Source organism: Schistocerca americana, chromosome X, assembly GCF_021461395.2.
Source record: "Schistocerca americana isolate TAMUIC-IGC-003095 chromosome X, iqSchAmer2.1, whole genome shotgun sequence".
Classification (NCBI taxonomy): Eukaryota; Metazoa; Arthropoda; class Insecta; order Orthoptera; family Acrididae; genus Schistocerca; species Schistocerca americana.
The window spans coordinates 594,161,640-594,179,890 of NC_060130.1; the positions used below are offsets into that span (position 1 = coordinate 594,161,640).

Genomic DNA, 18,251 nt, shown 5'->3' on the forward strand with positions numbered 1-18,251 from the left:
TCATGCTGTACTCTATCTTCCTGGTTTCCTCTGTGCGTGGCACCTCTCTTTACTCTCTCTTTCTTCCTCTTTCCTTCCTGTGACACACCTGGAATCACATCCAGGCAACCCTTAAATGGTCGTAATTGCCCAACATGTACTATCATCATTCTAGTTGGCAGCTGAAACTTAACATTAATGGGAGATGTGGTTTCAACAACTTGGTATGGCCCTTGATACGTCGTGAGGGACTTCTTCGTTTTCCCTTTTTGCATATAGGGACTGGACAGCATTACCCATTGCCCCACCCTACACTGTGGCAAACTTCCTTTCCGCTTTAATGCGTCTTCCTGCCTTTCTAAAGCCTTTGTATTCGCCTTCTGTACTCGTTTGCAAACATCCCGAATTGTCCTTTCGAATTGACGTACAGATTCACCAGTCCTTCCTTTCTGTAGCTTCACTAAATCAAACAATGATGGCAATTTTCGCCCATACACTACCTCATATGGAGACAAACCAGTATCTGTATGGACTTTTGCATTGTATGCACATACAATATGCTTCAAATACTCGTCCCACTGGTGGTGATGAGAATCCACATAAAATCTCAGCATCTTCCCGATTGTTCTGTGTACCTGTTCTGTCCTTCCGTTGGCCTGTGGATGTAACACGCTCGTCCTCAACTTCTTTACATTCAACAATTTACACAGTTCCTTAATTAAATCCGACATGAAGTTGGTCTCTTGGTCAGTAATTATTGTCTCTGGTACACCAAACTTCAAAATCCAGTTGTTTACTAAAGCTTGCACGACCATCGGTGCCTGTTGATTTGGCATAGCCACCATCTCCACATACCTTGAAAAATGGTCTATTATTGTCAGAATGAATCTGTTCCCAGACGGTGTTCGCCTAAAAGGTCCTAAGACACCAGTCCCCAGGAAAGAGAATGGGCATGTTGCTTCCAGTAATCGTTGTAGCTGTATCTGTTTCCAACTCAAATCTGCTCTCTGTGCACATGGTATGCAATTCTTGACATACTGATCCACATTTCCTGTCCTACCTCTCCACAAATACCTCTCCACCACTCTCCTATTCGTCATTGTACACCCTCCATGACCGGATAACACGTGATCATGTGCTTCCTTTAAAACCTCATCCCTCAACTTCGCTGGCACTACTACCCTCGGCCCTAACTTTGTTTCCCTGCACAGAAGACCGTCGTACATATTAAACTGTGGCTGTGTCCAATACAATTTACAATCATTGTCCGTGTCCTGTAATTTTTGCCATACTGCTAGGTCATAACCTATGACTTCTACTTTTGCCACCCTACTACTTAGTGCATCCTCATTACTGTGCTTCTTCCCAGGCTTGTGCACAAACCTCATAGTCGAATTCTCTAAGCCTCACAGCCCATCTAGCGAGTCTAGTAGACGGATCCTTCAACCCCAAAAATCACTTCAATGCAGCATGATCTGTCACTACCCAAAATCTTCTCCCGTATAAATAACATTTAAAGTATGTGCTTCCATAGATTATGCTAAGCATCTCCCTCTCTGTTGTTGAGTAATTCTTCTCTGATGCGTTCAACTGCCTAGACGCATAGGCTACAGGATGTTCTTTCCCATCAATTTCCTGACTAATAACACAGCCTAATGCTTGATTCAATGTATCGCAGGCTAGTATAAACTCCTTTTCAAAATCTGGAAACACAAGAACCGGACTTGATGTTAACACTTCTTTCAGTTTGTTAAACACTTTCTGACACTCTTCTGTCCACTCAAATTTCACACCCTTCCGTAACAATCACGTCAACAGCTGTGCTAAATCTGCAAAACCCTTCACGAGCTTTCGATAGAAATTGCGAATTCTGATGAATTACTGCACTTCCTTAACCGTTTTCAGTTCCGGAAAATCCCTTACAGCCTGTACCAACCTCGGATCTGTTCGCACTCCGTCCTTACTGATAATATGACCCAAATATTTTACTTCTTCTAACGCGAAATGACACTTCTCCAGGCTCAATGTCAAATGAGCTGCTCTTAACCTCATAAAGACTTCCCTTAACTGCTGCCTGTTGCTCCATACTACTTGAAAACACTATAATGTCATCCAAATAGACAAGGCACTGCCGCGGTTTCAAACCCCTCAAGACACTGTCTAGCAACCTCTGAAACATTGCCGGAGCGTTTTTCAAACTGAATGGCATTCTAATGTACTGGTAATGGCCTCCAGGTGTACAGAAAGCAGTTTTTGGACGATCCTCTGGAACCACCTCTAACTGATGATACCCACTTGTCAAATCCATCATAGAAAAGTACTGGCACTGTCCTAAGTGAGCCAAAGTCTCCGATATGTTTGGAATTGGGTATGCATCCGTTACTGTCTTATTATTGAGGTATTGGTAGTCACAACAGAACCTGTATTTCTTAGTTCCATCCGCAGATTTTTTAGGCACAACGACAATGCCTGCTCCCCAGCAAATATTAGTATGCTCTATAATACCGTCCGCAAGCTGCTGATCAATAAAATCCTCCACAATCGGCTGCAAATACCTCGGTATTCTGTATGGTTTACGGTAAACCGGTGCTTCATTCCCTATTGGTATCCTATGTTGCACTAATGGAACTGCTGGTAACGGCCCTTGCGGAAAAAACAAATCCTTAAACTCCCACAATAATTCTTCCATCTGCTCCCTTTCTTCTCTTTTCAAATGCTTAATTTTGTCACGCAATGCAGTTCTATCAGCAGTTAGTGGTTGATCGCTTTGCCTACCTCTCGAACACCAGTCTTCATCATTTGGCACATCCAAATTTTCTACTAAAACTCCTTTCCTCAAATTTGCATCTACTGCACTAAAATTATCCACGTTCACGGGAACTACTTGCCTGTTGTTCCCCTCCTGTATGTGTACAACAGTACATTTCACAAAACAACCCAAAGAACCCAAATCTTCATTATCCTTCAATGGTTCAATAACACATACTGTGCCCACAGGTAGATTCGATTCCACACTTATGCAAAGCGACTTCCCAGTGCCAGTAGACACACATTCATGCAAATTAAGCCTTAATGCTGTTATATCCTAGCCAGTAATACCACCCGAGCCCGCTGCCAAAAGGTTGGCAGCATCAAAGTCCGGACGCCGTCCGCATAAGCAGCGCCAGCGAGACAGGAAATCGCCGCAAGTCTGCGCGCGCCACCGCTGGCTTCTGGTTTCTTAAGCGCTGGAGTCGCGAGCACTAGGACAGTTCTGTATTCGCCGCTCAGTTGTATACTCGCCACCGAATTGTGTACTTGCTAGTTAGTTGTGTGTTCATCGCAGCAGAGTTGTTGTTCGTCGTCAGCCGACGCTGACCTAGCCGCTCCGACTCGAACTAGACAGATTTCTGTAGACACGGAGTTCACTACTGTGTTTCTGTATCTTCGTTAATAAAGATAAGTACCGACTTTTATTTAATCAGAGTGTTTGGGTTTTCATCTTTCTGTTCACTGTTCCAGCGGACCGGTCGGCCCGCTATTAAAAGTGTGGCGGTGACTTCGTAAGCCGTTTCTACAGCGAATTGTTTGTCGCTACGAACGCCGCCACAAAACTGGCGACGAGGGCTTCCGAACTCGTGTGCAGGGCTGGTTCAACTTGTTTCTGGTTATACTACTTATAGCGATAAAATTTTGGGGGCTGGTTTAATTTGTGTTCACTATGTCTGCCGAATTACAACAGTTGATCTTGTTACAGAGTCAGCAAATACAAAGTTTGGTGGAAGCAATCGCCAAACAAGCGGCTAATCCTCCAACACAAAAGGAACAAGCACAGGCAGCACCACCTTTCCGTGCTTTTGATGCATCAAGAGAAGAATGGCGAGAATATTTCGCGCAGTTGCAGGCGCACATGACAGTCTACAAAATCACAGGTACTGAGCGGCAGCTTTATTTAATTTCCACTGCAGGCGTGGAAGTCTATCGACTACTTTGTAAGTTGTTCCCGGAATCCAAGCCAGAAGCTTTAGACTATGACGTTGTTGTTAACAAGCTTGCTGAGTATTTCGAGTCGCGAGTTCATGTGGCAGCAGCCAGATTCAAGTTCTTCAGATTAAAGAAACTGCCACATCAATCTAATAAACAGTGGTTAACAGATTTACGGGGCCTCACCCGTCAGTGCCGATTTAATTGTGTGTGTGGAGCTTCCTACAGTGATGTCATGCTACGAGACGCTATTACTCAAAACATTGCAGATTCTCGTATTCGTGCTGCTATCTTAAAGTTGCCTGACCCGTCATTAGAGACTGTGATGAACATCATTGAAGCCCAAGATACTTTTGACTATGCTGAGTGTGAGTTAGATCAGCCATGTATTTCTCAAATTGCCTGTGCTAAGCAAGTTATGTCACGCCCGCGGCCCCACCGGCAGAGCCAGACTGTAAACACTAGCCGGCCGCGTCATGTTAAACACATTCGTCAGCCGCGTGTGCAAAATGATAGAGTTAAGTCTTGCCCTAAGTGTGTTCTTGCTCATCCTCGTGAACGTTGCCCGTTGAGAAACGCGGTTTGTCACTTTTGTCAAAGGAAAGGACACATCCAGACTGTTTGTTTGCGTAAACGCAAGAACAATTCTAGTGCTGCCCAGCCCATGGATATTCATGTTCTTCAAAGCCAGCCCGCCCAGAAGGTCGCGTTTAAAGACTCTTCCACGGTTCGTGTGGGTAATAAACTTGTTCGCAATAAGCCACCCACCCAGCCCTCTGCTATGCGACCCAAGCGTAATTCAAACGCTGTAAAACGTAATGTACAGACTGCAAGTGAAGCGGGAGTTGTTGTTCCACCCGCCCAACCCACGAATTGTCGTAAGCAGCGAACACGCGCTAAACGCGCTGATTTTGTCTCTTCCGCCTCCACTGCACCGATCCAGAGACAGTGTAATAAACTATTTGTGAAGCTACGCATCCAGGATAAGACCTTCAATTTTCAATTAGACACTGGTGCGTCTGTGACTCTCATAAATAGTGCTACGTATGCGGCTATCGGCCGCCCTAAACTTTCAGCGGCAAAACATTCTTTGGCTACTTATAGTGGAGAACAAATTCCTGTGTTAGGTGTATGTAGCGTGCCAGCCACATTCCGTGGCAATACAAAAACAGTTTCATTCACAGTGCTCCGCGCTACAGACAGTGTAAACATTTTCGGATTAGACTGTTTTGACTTGTTTGGCCTGTCTATCCAAGACAATGTGTTGCAAATTAATTCTGTTGTTGTTCCGCAAGACAGCATAACCGATTTGTGTAAACGATACAGTGACATATTTAAAGACGAACTAGGTTGTGCTGCGAACTTTGCCGCTCATATTACGTTAAAAGATAATGCTCAGCCTCGATTTTTTTCGTGCTCGTCCAGTGCCTCACGCCCTCCGGGCACCTTTAGCAGATGAACTTCGTCGTTGGCAAAACAACGGTGTTATTCAACCCGTTTCAGCGAGCCAGTGGGCTTCTCCCTTAGTTATTATAAGGAAACCGTCTGGCAAGTTACGTTTGTGTGCTGATTTTAAGTCGACAGTTAATCCTCAGACTGTCATTGATTCTTTTCCTTTGCCTAGACCGGACGAGCTGATGGATAAGTTAGGGGAAGCTCGTTTCTTTTCCAAAATTGATCTCCGTGACGCATATTTGCAGTTGCCCCTCGACGAGCAATCACAACAGTATTTTGTCATAAACACGTCGTTGGGGTTGTTCCGTTTTCTGCGTTTGCCTTTTGGTTGTGCGTCAGCTCCAGCTGTTTTTCAGCGTTTTTTGTCACAACTTCTGGCTAATGTGCCATCGTGTTGCAACTATTTAGACGATATTGTTGTGTCCGGTCGGACGCCTGCTGAACATTTCCGTAATTTGGAGTGTTTGTTTACAGTGTTGTCTCAGGCAGGCCTACGTTGCAACATCGATAAATGTTCATTTTTCTTTACGGAGATGGAGTATCTGGGACATGTTATTAATGCTCAAGGCATTCATCCCTCCCAGTCACATTTAGCAGCTATTCGTGATTTGCCCGCCCCTCGCAATCTGCAGGAATTGCAAGCAGTTCTTGGCAAATTGACATATTATATTAGGTTTATACCTAATGCATCACAGATTGCTGCACCGTTGCATCGTCTCCGCCGTAAGAATGTTCCGTTTGTGTGGTCAGCTGATTGCCAATCAGCCTTTCAGCAGCTTAAAGAGGTTTTATTGAATGATCGTTGTCTGGTCCATTAAGACCCTAACAAGCCTCTGGTGTTAGCTTGTGATGCCTCTTCTTTCGGCCTCGGTGCTGTGTTGTCTCACCGAGTCGGTAACACCGAACGTCCTATTGCATTCGCATCTAAATTGCTAAACAAAGCTCAGTGTAATTATAGCCAATTGGACAAGGAAGCGTTGGCTATTGTGTTCGGTGTCAAAAAATTCCATCACTACCTCTATGGTAGACCATTCTATTTAGTAACAGATCACAAGCCCCTGACGTCACTGTTTCATCCGTCTAAACCAGTTCCTCAGCGGACAGCTCAGAGACTACAACGTTGGGCTCTTTTGTTATCACAATACCAGTATGAGATACTGTATCGCCCTACAGCTCAGCATGCAAATGCTGACGCGCTTTCTAGATTGCCGATTGCTGCGGATGATGTCTTCGATTCCTCTGACGACTCTTGCCATCAGATTGACGCCGATAAGCATCAATCCCTCCGGGATTTTCCGATTGATTATCGTCAGGTGGCACGTGAGACAGCTACGGATCCTCATCTGAGTTTACTATTACGTTTTGTTCAACGTGGTTGGCCGTCCAAGGCAAAGGACATATCGGACCCTGTGGTTCGTCGCTATTATCCGCAACGTCATCTGTTGTCTGTTTCGCACGGAGTTTTGCTGTTACGCACCGAGAATGACCAGCTTCGTGTAGTGGTTCCCCAAGTGCTCCAATCCAAGGTCCTCGACTTGTTGCATCAAGGTCATTGGGGAGTGGTCCGCACCAAGCAGCTTGCCCGCCGTCATTGTACATGGATCGGCATTGATAAGCAGATTACGCAGATGTCTACAGATTGTTCGACGTGTGCCGAACACCAAGCTGCTCCGCCTCAACGCTATTTTGAGTGGGCACGCCCTGCCGGTCCCTGGCAGCGAGTACATATTGATTTCGCTGGTCCATATTGGCATTCTCGTTGGCTCATCGTGATAGATGCATTTAGTAATTTTCCGTTTGTTGTGCCCATGCAGTCTACAACGTCTGCCCAAACTATACTGGCGTTGACTTCAATTTTTTGTATTGAGGGTCTTCCAGAAGTTTTAGTGTCTGACAATGGTCCACAATTTACCTCTGCTGAATTTGAAAGTTTTTGTTCTGCCAATGGCATTCGCCATGATCTTACTCCGCCGTTCCACCCTCAATCGAATGGTGCAGCGGAACGTTTTGTGCGCACATTCAAGGATCATATGGACCGCCTTCGTGCTACGCACTCTCGTCAGCAGGCCCTCATCACGTTCCTGTCGTCGTACCGGACCACGCCACGCGACGGCCCTTCGCCTGGGGAGCTTCTCCACGGCCGTCGTCATCGCACCCTACTACGGTTGTTGCACCCCCCGGATCGACCCGCCGCTTCTGAGCATCGCACGCGTTTTCAGCGCAACGACGCCGTTTTTTTCAGAGTTTATCACGGTCGCCGTCGTTGGGAACGTGGTACCGTGATAAGTGTCCAGGGTCGCGGTTTTTATACTGTTCAAGGTGCTACTGGGGTGCACAGGAGGCATCAGAACTAGTTGCGCCGCGCTGGCCGCCCGGATTCTGCCGCTCGTTCTTTGTCCACAGATTTGGTCCGCGGCGGGTTCCAGCCGCGCCTTCCGACTTCGCTGCCGCCCCCAGGGCAGCAGCAGCAGCCGTCGCCGCTACCACGCCGACAGCCCGTCCCGTTGATGCCTCCCGCGCAGCTTCATCCGGGAGCGCCCCAGGTGGTCGCTCCGGCGCCTGCGGTCCCTCTTCAGTCGCCACCGCCTTCGGAGCTGATGGACGTCGACCCCTCAGCCGGGCCGCCTTCCCAAGCGGTGGCTGTGCAGCCTGTCCTGCAGCCGCTTTCCTTGGGCACCCCCAAGGAGTCTGACACCGCAGCGCCTTGTCCGGCTCCCACTCCGCAGCCGTCGACGCAGCGTCAGGGGACGCTGCCTCTCTTCGTGGGTCCCGACGCCCCGTCGCGTCCAGTACCAGAAGCTGCGCCCGTGGTCACAGGCGTGCACCCTGACCTCGGTTTTCAGTCGGTGTTTCCCGAGGCCCCGCGCAGCCAATGCTGGGGTGCGGACCGGGGACTGCCACCGACAACAGTCTCCGCCCCGGTCTCTTCTGCTACGCCTGCGGCCAGACCCCTCCCCCGCCGTCGACGCTCGCCACGTCATTATTCAACGACGGTGCGGCGATTTGGGGGGGGGGGAGGAGTGTTATATCCTAGCCAGTAATGCCACCCGAGCCCGCTGCCAAAAGGTTGGCAGCATCAAAGTCCGGACGCCGTCCGCATAAGCAGCGCCAGCGAGACAGGAAATCGCCGCAAGTCTGCGCGCGCCACCGCTGGCTTCTGGTTTCTTAAGCGCTGGAGTCGCGAGCGCTAGGACAGTTCTGTATTCGCCGCTCAGTTGTATACTCGCCACCGAATTGTGTACTTGCTAGTTAGTTGTGTGTTCATCGCAGCAGAGTTGTTGTTCGTCGTCAGCCGACGCTGACCTAGCCGCTCCGACTCGAACTAGACAGATTTCTGTAGACACGGAGTTCACTACTGTTTTTCTGTATCTTCGTTAATAAAGATAAGTACCGACTTTTATTTAATCAGAGTGTTTGGGTTTTCATCTTTCTGTTCACTGTTCCAGCGGACCGGTCGGCCCGCTATTAAAAGTGTGGCAGTGACTTCGTAAGCCATTTCTACAGCGAATTGTTTGTCGCTACGAATGCCGCCACAAAAAATGCTAATGTACATGGTTCAATTGATTTGTTCATAATGTTGAATGCCCCTCGCGACAGCTCTGCATTGACAACAGTTTCCCCTAGCGGAAATAAAATTCGACCAAGTTCCACAGTTCATTGTCCAAGGTGAATTTTGGTTCAAATTCAAATTGCTCTGAGCACTATGGGACTCAACTGCTGTGGTCATTAGTCCCCTAGAACGCAGAACTACTTAAACCTAACTAACCTAAGGACATCACACACATCCATGCCCGAGGCAGGATTCGAACCTGCGACCGTAGCAGTCGCAAGGTTCCGGACTGCGCGCCTAGAACCGCGAGACCACCGCGGCCGGCGTGAATTTTGGCGTGATGTTGATGCAGGAAATCTACTCCTAGGATCATGTCGTAGCCCTTGCTCACCCATGGTACCACTTCCATGCATGCATTAAATCGGACTTTCCCTATGCATAAGTCAACTGTCAGCGACCCCAAAGGCGTGACCTCCTTATCCCCCACTCCACGCAACCTATAACGTGGTGGGTCTAACTTCCTTCGTCCCATTATATTCTTAGTAGCCACTGACACTTGCACCCCTGTGTCCAACAAAATCTTAAACTTTTTAGTTCCTATGGATCCTACCACTGAACATTGCACCTCTGCATACGTATCCGTGGCATTGAAATCAAACGGAAGCTCCTTTAGATGGGTCTTGGGCCCCCTCTGTCGTTTAACGCTTGTCCGCCTCTCCTATCTCCATTTCTCCATCCTCCACACTGCTGATTTCCACCCCCTTCCTCTATTCCTTGGTGACTGGGTACATTGCCTCTGCACATGTCCCGTACATCCACACTTATAACATTTTATACTTGCTGCAAATACTGTTTGCCTCTCACGTACTCCTGTTGCCACGTCTATTTCCTCACACTGAATTGCCAGCTGAATGGCCGAATACAAACCTTTCGGAGTCCCTTCATGCACTTTCCATGACATATGCGCCGATAACCCTCTCAAAAATACATCAAGTGCCGTTTGCTCAGCCTCCTGCAACAGAACACTATTCGCTTCATCGCTCTGACCCAACTCGTAAGTGTACTCATTAATTTCGCTTATTCTGGTCCACAAATTTCTCCACCGGGTCTCCCCCTGTCTCTTTGTCATTGTACTTAACCTCTCCCTGAAGTACCGAGTGCTATTCTGTTTCTTGTACCTTTGTAAAAGTCCTTCCTGTAACTGCTTAAACTGTCCTGCCTTCCTTAATGCCTCAGAACACCTTACATATGTTTTCGCTTCACCCGTTAGTCTAATCTTGGCTACATGTAACAACTGCTCATCAGACCAACTATTCATCGCAGCTTAAATTTCCAAGTCCTCCACAAATGAACGCACATCGTCAGATGCCTTGCCAGAAAACGGAATAATCAAACTCACGGCAGCTGGATCAATCTCCTGCTCCCTAGGCAACAATGACTCATCAGATGCGGTTTCCCGCTCACTTCTAGATGTTAATTCATTTCTTAACTGAGTATTGTCAGCTGTCAATTGTGCTACTTTTTCCAACAAAATCCGCACCACTTCTGGTTCCGATACACCTTGCGTCCTTGATTCTGCCATTGTGTTGCTTTCGTTCTCAGTTAGTCGTTTTTTGTTTCAGGACTAAGTACAAGAATAATCTGACTCCCTACAACTCTGTATCCTCATACTCACTAACATCATACTCAAATTAACACAAAAGTAATTAAACGCCACAAAACAATGTTACTCCCTGAACATACTAACACTTACTCTGACAGCAAAAAATACTATGCCCATGCAAACATGCAAAATGTGGCTTGGCAAGCCATACTCAAAATACCAACAAGAAAGAAAACGTGCAACACTCAAAACAACAATTTTGACAGCACTTACCACATCTTATGACTGTACTGCAGGCGGTGGGCTCAAACATTGTACTGGGCAGACGACGTCCGCAATTCTGACACCAAATGTAGTGGATGGGTGCAGGATGTGCCGTATTAAAACTCGTCCGAGCTTTTCAAATGGTTTATTTTTTCCACTACAGTGCTTCGTTGACCTCGGTCCACTTCACAGGCCCTGCTTTGCTGAGGTAGTACCCCCAGCGGCCTGTGCAACACACTGTGTCGAGCCAGCCTCGTATGCCAGCTGCAGAGTTCCAATTACGTCAGGATGGCTGAACTAGCATCCAACTCAGTGGCCACCGTCCCCGTTGACTCCGCACTGCTCCGCCGGGAGCCATAGCCAGCTGTGCTGCTGCTTCTACCTCGGCTGGCATAGCTGGGAATGCGGGCCAATGACTGCTCCCATTCCGGTGTCCGAACCTGCAGCCCTCGCCTTGAAAGTCTCCAGCGTGTGTCAGGAGCCGAGACGACTCCGCAGTAGCGACCCGAAGAATGGCCCACCCTGGCTGGCTGAGGACCCTGTGTTGGCCTCAGAGGGTCGAACCAACGACCAGCCGTGGACTGGGATGCTGTCGCCCCACCTGTTGCCATATGTCGCCAGTAGTGTGACACGCCCCGCCATCCAGGAGAGCTGCCACACTTGGATGAATCTTGTTAGACAACCACACCTATTTATACTCGGCTTCACAGCTCTGTTTCGCTAACGCACCACTCCGAGTCATGTACGCACAACACCCCAGTTGCGCCAGTGGGCCCATTCTTCCTGTAGCTTGCGACATGCGAACCACTGCATATACGCTTTTCAGTGGTTCAATGGCCCCTGTGGCCTCCATTCCACTTTGCAACCATTGGTCAGTGTAACTTACTGCAATCCAGCCCCCACCCGGCTGTAACTTATGCGCTTTGAAATACTGCACCAAATCTAACTTCCCTATCTTAAACTGTGGTGCCGCTACAGATGTATGATAATGCCAACCACTTCTAGTGAACCTATTCTGCAGCACTGTTAAAAAAAAAACTGTGTATTATTTGGAGACAACTTTGCTTCAGCACCACTGCTATAGATAGTCAAGTGCATTTACCAGAAATCATCCAGATGGCTTCCCATACTTTCATGGAACAAGTGCAGTAGTTGACAGATTCCAGGAATGTGTGTCATGATTTTTTCTTGCTTTCCTTGATTATGCGTTGTGTTTTAGCTTTTGCTGCTCAAAAGGCTGTGAGGTTTTCTGCTGATCTGGGTTGCTGAGTGACACACAAAAAATGGTTCAAATGGCTCTGAGCACTATGGGACTTAACATCTATGGTCATCAGTCCCCTAGAACTTAGAACTACTTAAACCTAACTAACCTAAGGACAGCACACAACAGCCAGTCATCACGAGGCAGAGAAAATCCCTGACCCCGCCGGGAATCGAACCCGGGAACCCGGGCGTGGGAAGTGAGAACGCTACCGCACGACCACGAGATGCAGGCAGTGACACACATCAGCCCATCAAGGTAAAGGCTGCCTTCTTCTTAGATTATCTGAAGGCTTCAATATAGATAAGTCAACTGCATGGTGGAACACCCATGTAATGTGGCCCACCCATTCCTGTACACTGCCTTAGTGTTCAAACATAGCTCTAGATGGCTGAACAATGTCTAGATAGATCTGCTGAACATCCATATTGGTGGCTTCCTTTCAAGGACTGCTCCATCTGGTAGGTGAATCCAGGGTGGGAAGTGGTTGTCAGTGATTTCTTACTGAGGAGAATCTGCAAGAGCTGGCAAACAGAAAGAGAGGTCTATGCCTAAGGATGATTCAGTAGCAGCATTGAAATGAGTGGGATTGTCCATGTTGAGGTTGCACAGCTCCTGAGACATCATGAGGCTCTCTAAAGCTCAACCCCTGGGGCAAGCAGAGTTTGGCCACCATGATACCTTATGGGCATTTAAGTCTCCCTCTAAGAGAAATAGTTGGAGGAGATGTTTTATAAGATCTATGAGTGCTATAGAATCTATCACTTCTTGTGGTGTAAATACAGAGAGCATGGTGTGATTCTTTGACCCACACGAACTTCAACTATAACTGCAACTGCTTGCAGGTCTGTACCAGGGATAGAGCAGAGAAGTGGTGTGTGTTATTGACAAACATAGCTACCCCTTTCTTGGCCCTTTTACCAGTCAGGTCATCCTTGCAGTGTAGGGTATAGCCCCATAACACTGGGATATCAGTAAGTTTAAAATACGTTTCTCATAAACATAAGCACAGGGGATATTTCTCAAAATGTGGAACACATGATGATTTTGGATGTCATCCATGTGCAGGTGCTATGGAGCTGGTTCGTCAGGGTGTGTGAGGATAAGGTACAGGAAAACTGTATGCAGACTACGTATGGAGTACAGTGACTGTCGGCAAAGGCATTAGTGAGACCTTCAGCATACTGGACAAGGGAATTCTTGTCACTGCAGATGTGCCAAACAGTTGATGTTTAGTTTGCTTGATATAGACAGAAGTACAGACAGACCCATCAGAGAGGTGATGGTCAACATCCAGGAAGGTGGCATGTTGGGTTGAGGAGAACCAGGTGCAGTGAATGGGAGAGAATGTGTTGAAGTTAAGTTGTGAAGGAAAGAGAATAGGGCAGGGGTATCCAACAACCTTTTAGCTTACCTGGGCCACTAACAATAATGGCAAAAAATAAAATAAAATAAAATAAAATTAGCACCCACTGGATGACCAATGAGAGAATAGAGAGCATCATGTGGAAGTTTCAAAGTGAAAATATTCAATTTATCATAACTTTACACAAATGGAATGTTAAGGGATTTTCTTTCTGGTCATGTAGTTGATGCTCACTTCTTGGGCCACATTGAAACTTGCTTTGGGCTGCTGGTTGGACACACCAGGAATAGGGTGTCTTGTGCCAGGGTCCAGATCATGAAAACATCATCAATGTACCTGAACCAGACAATGGGTTTGAGAAACTAGGACTAGGAAGGTTTTCTCTAGATGCCCCAATGAAAAGGTTGGCCTTGGAGGGTGCCATCTACATCTATATCTACACTCTGCAAACCACTGTGAAATGTATGGCAGAGGATATGTCCCATTGTACAATTTTCTCAGACAATACTTCGTTATAGATAACTAATCATCTGCAAAAAGTCTAAAGTTACTATTAATATTGCCTGCAAGACCACTAATACACAAACATCAGGGGTCCCAACACACTTGCTGAAGTATCCCACTGTTGGAGATGCACGCATAAGCAGTGAGGTGTGTCCATATAGCCAACAACAATACAATTTTATTACTACAGAGAAACACATGATAACATCAGCAACACAAACAGCTTCCTAGTGAAGGCAATGTAAAGATCGCCCTGATCTACTGAAAGAAAGTCACTTCTTACAATACAGTCCTTGAAGGTGCAAGCTGAGCATTCCGTCTGGCACAGTCCAGAAACACTACTGTAGGCATGGTCTGTGTAGGCTGCACTGATTATGTCCAAGGTTATAATGTCATATGCTGCACTCAGAGAAATATACCAGTGGCACTTCTGAATTCTAAAGTCAATGTGCTGGCTGGGACTTGCACTGGCTGGCGAGCTGTTGGGTGGTGTATTATAAAGGTTGCCCGGTGAAAGAATACCAGGAAGTTGTCTTGTCATTTCGCTCACAGATTCCAGCTAGTACTGGCTGTATCTGACAAATGTTACACCCTCAGTATTCAAGCAGTAATTATGTTATTCATAGATATAATTTTCAGCAACTGTAATATTATTTTTTTCAGTAGAAATTTCAGTCATCATTTGCAAATAAATTTTATTATGCATATTATAAGCATAATAAAATTTTGCAACAGATGAATGAAATTTATACTGGAAAAGAAAGAAGAAAAAAAAAAAAGAAAGCTGCAGCAGTTCTTGCAGGCTATGAGGTGCTGTACCAGCTTGCCCAGCTTGCAAGCATCTGACAGGGGTGGCAATCCACAGCACTCTGTTGGTGTGATGTGTGGCTTGATCATGAGGGACTGGGTGTATGCCATATTCCTTTTCCCTTTGTGGGAGATGCAAAGTGCAGAGAATAAGAGTGCCAACGAAGGTCAATGAAAGGCCTGAAGGAGGGGGGGGGTGGGGGGAGCAGGTGTCCAAAGCCTGGCACTCTGCAGAGAGGAGAAGACACTGGAGGACATAGGAGAGAACCAAAATCGGAGAAGACCGGGATCCATAGCCATGGTGGAATGGTGCAGAGTGGGGTCAAGATGAAGGTGCCTGTCAGCAAAGAAAAATACCAATGCGTGAGACATGTGAGAGACTTGCAGAAGAGAAGATGTCTGGGGGAGGAAGTAGGGCCCTGAAGACAGAGGCAGAATACCAGCAACAGACATGAAGGATGGCAGAAGGAAGAGCCATGTGGCTGGAGGAGGCAAGGAGCAGACAGCAAAGGCAACAGAAAACAGCGAGATGCCACCATTGGACTGAGAAGAAGCTGGCATGCATGAGGCTGGATCTGATGGCACATAAAATGCCAGGGAAAGGCCAACGGTGCAAGCAGGCCGTCAGCATGCAGATCTTCAGCAAGTGGGCCAGCAGTGTGTGGGATGGCTGCTAGTGGGCCAGTGGCGTGCAGCCGTAGGTGTGAAGGACGCTGGTAGTGATGGAATCCAAGGAGGTGCTAGGGCTGGTGGCAAGAGTGCTGATAGTGCCAGAACATGTTACAGCAGGTGCCTGACATGGAGGCCACAATTTGTGCCTGTTGTGTCAATGCTGGCTGGTTGTGAGGACAGCAGCAGGGCACCAGCAGATGATGGAAGACAAGTGTTCAAACCAACAGTGGCCGTCAAGATGTGTGTGTGCTGAAGGGGCCAGCCAGGCAAGAATCACAGGAAAATACATAGCAGTAGCCAGCTCTGGATGCAACAGAGCAAGGAACGTCAGACAACCCGTCGTCAGTAGTGGGGAGAGCCCAGAGCAGGAGGTGTCCACATCAGGAAAGGTGGCCATGGCCATGGGCTTTTGGCAGCAGGCACAATTGGCATCAGGCATGGCCAGTGGAGACAGCTGCCAGACAAGATGTGGAGCAGAGCTGGAAAAACAAGAGATGTGCAGAGCCATCGCTGAGAAAGAACAACTGTATAGCTGAAGGAGGCAAGACAGGGCATGGCCGGACCTTACGGCAAAACTTTTATGATTGGAGGACAGGATGTGCAGGGCAAATGAGCTCACCAGAGATGTCTGTGAGGAAAGACATCTGAGAGCAGCAAGCAAGTGGTGGCAGTACTGGCTAGGGCCCCACAGAGGGCGGAAAGTGTACTGCAGAGGTGCCTTTTTTCTGGTTCTGGTGAGTACTGTCTCCTACAAGAACATTAAATCAAATTAAACTCTGCAATCAGGCCCTGTAAACCACATGATAGCCATGGGCTACCATGTCTCATCATGAGTATGTGGTATGCAGCAACATAGGGTCAGCACACCGCTCTCCCAATTGTTGCTGACTTTTGAAACCTTGGAGCCACTACTTCTCATTCAGGTAGCTCCTAAATTGGCATCACAATGCTAAGTGCACCCTGTTCCAGTCCTCTCATCAAGGAAAAATCCCTGACAGCATTGGCAGCTGAATCAGGGCCATCCACATGAAAGTCAGGTTTGCTGACCACTTGGCTGTGCAGATGGATGCTATAAGAACATGAAAAACTTTTTTAAAAGCATTCTGTATAATCATCTTTCAAAGATCTTCTGCATTTTGTCCCCAAACTGCAACTATCCCTTAATTTAGTGTGTCAGAGTGCACCTCCATTTCATTAAACAGTGCCATGGCTGAGTAAGTATCAGTGTCTTCTTTCTTGCACTCCATTACAAGATAATTTAGTGTTACCTTGCATCAGTTCTTATGATGGACAATGGAACTGAAATACTTTATTCTGTGTCTTCATTAAAAGCACATTTTGAGAAGAATTATTATTACATGAATGTGCTGATTAAGTAAATTTGCTATGACGTTTACTATTTTTCAACTTACATGCACTCGTTCTCGATCAAAAAGTGTCCCAATATTTTTAATTCTTGAGCAAGATAGAGACACTTTCCAAAATTTAGGCAAATGCTTGCACCCACAACACACTTCAGTACAGTTTTGACAAAGCTTAGATGCCTTTCAAATGTTTTCAAAAGTGGAAATGTTGCCATCAATGTAACTGAGACATGTAGTCAATTTCAAGTGCTGTTTAAATTTTCAATCATGCACTCAAAGGTGATTGCAGAGTTCTGTAGACCAAAAGGGATAACCTAGAATTCATAGTGGCCTCTATACCATAAAGGCGATGAAAAGATGATTAAGTATCACCAACCTCTATCTAGTATTATCCAGCCATATTTTAAGAACAATTTGGCTCTAGTCAGTCTAATGTATCATTCATTCAGGAGAACTGATAGACATAATTTTTGTGATTTTCTTCAATTGATGGCAACCAACACAGAAGTGCCATGTGTTACATCCTATCTTCATGTGGACATCTTCCTTGAGATTACTTCTGTTTAATTTTTTGTTTTATAATGTTCTGTAAGTTCTATAGGACAAAGTGTCCAATAAATACCCTGGTAGAATATTAGTCAAATCAAAAATAAAAATACATCACACAAAAACTGTGGCATTGTGGATCACAACTGACTATCTTACACACAAAGTTTTTGTACATAAAGTTTTATTTGAAAACAAACAAAAGTATCTGGATTAAAAACTACACTTCTTAGATTAAGTCTGCAGTACAAAGAAAAATGCTTCAAGATATGAATTTTACATTAAAACATAAACTAGACATAGTACAAGAAAGATTTAACTTCACTTATCAGAGATCTCTGAATTTCAATTTCTATGACATTAAAATTATGAGCAGCATAGGAGAGGATACTCACTTCCAAAGAACAGTAAACATCTTATTTGGTACTTACAATAATACAAACAAGAAACAGGAATAAACTTGTTTGCAGTTTACTGAATTACAGTTTTGTATTACAACATTATACAAGATTACAGCTCATATTGCATCATCAATTAAACACAATTTTCAAATAATGATGATTCCATTACTGTTGTAGGGCAGGCTAGTTAAATAATACTTATAGCAATACCACACAGAACTACTGGTTTCTTCTGCATAAAGAGGCTGGAGATTGGCCTGCATCCAAGGGCTGAAAGCCTTCCTACTGATTTTGCTGTAGTTGTGAAACAGTCAGAATCAGAATATATTTCTGTAGAAGTAAGAAGAGTAGGAAGCATTTTGCAGTGTAACTTTTGTGCATACTCAGGTGAAGGGATGGCAATGTTCTATGGTTGAAGCACCCTTATAAGTATGGAACAATGAATGTGCCCCACCATCATAAGAAACTTGGGGTACAAAATATTGTTTGACAAGTGATTCTGATGAATAAATAGTT

The 18,251-nt window shown here is 46.1% G+C and overlaps 1 protein-coding gene across 1 annotated transcript in view; it reads left to right on the plus strand.

Moving 5' to 3' along the window:
- Positions 1-14,791, plus strand: part of LOC124556199 (proline-rich protein 2-like) — a 118,681-nt gene extending 103,890 nt beyond the window's left edge. Inside the window, exons 2-3 of the mRNA XM_047130190.1 lie at positions 7,801-8,216; positions 14,681-14,791. Of these exons, the coding sequence (XP_046986146.1) occupies positions 7,801-8,216; positions 14,681-14,791 (527 nt within the window). The remainder of the gene's footprint in view (positions 1-7,800; positions 8,217-14,680) is intronic.
- The last annotated feature ends 3,460 nt before the right edge of the window (positions 14,792-18,251 follow it).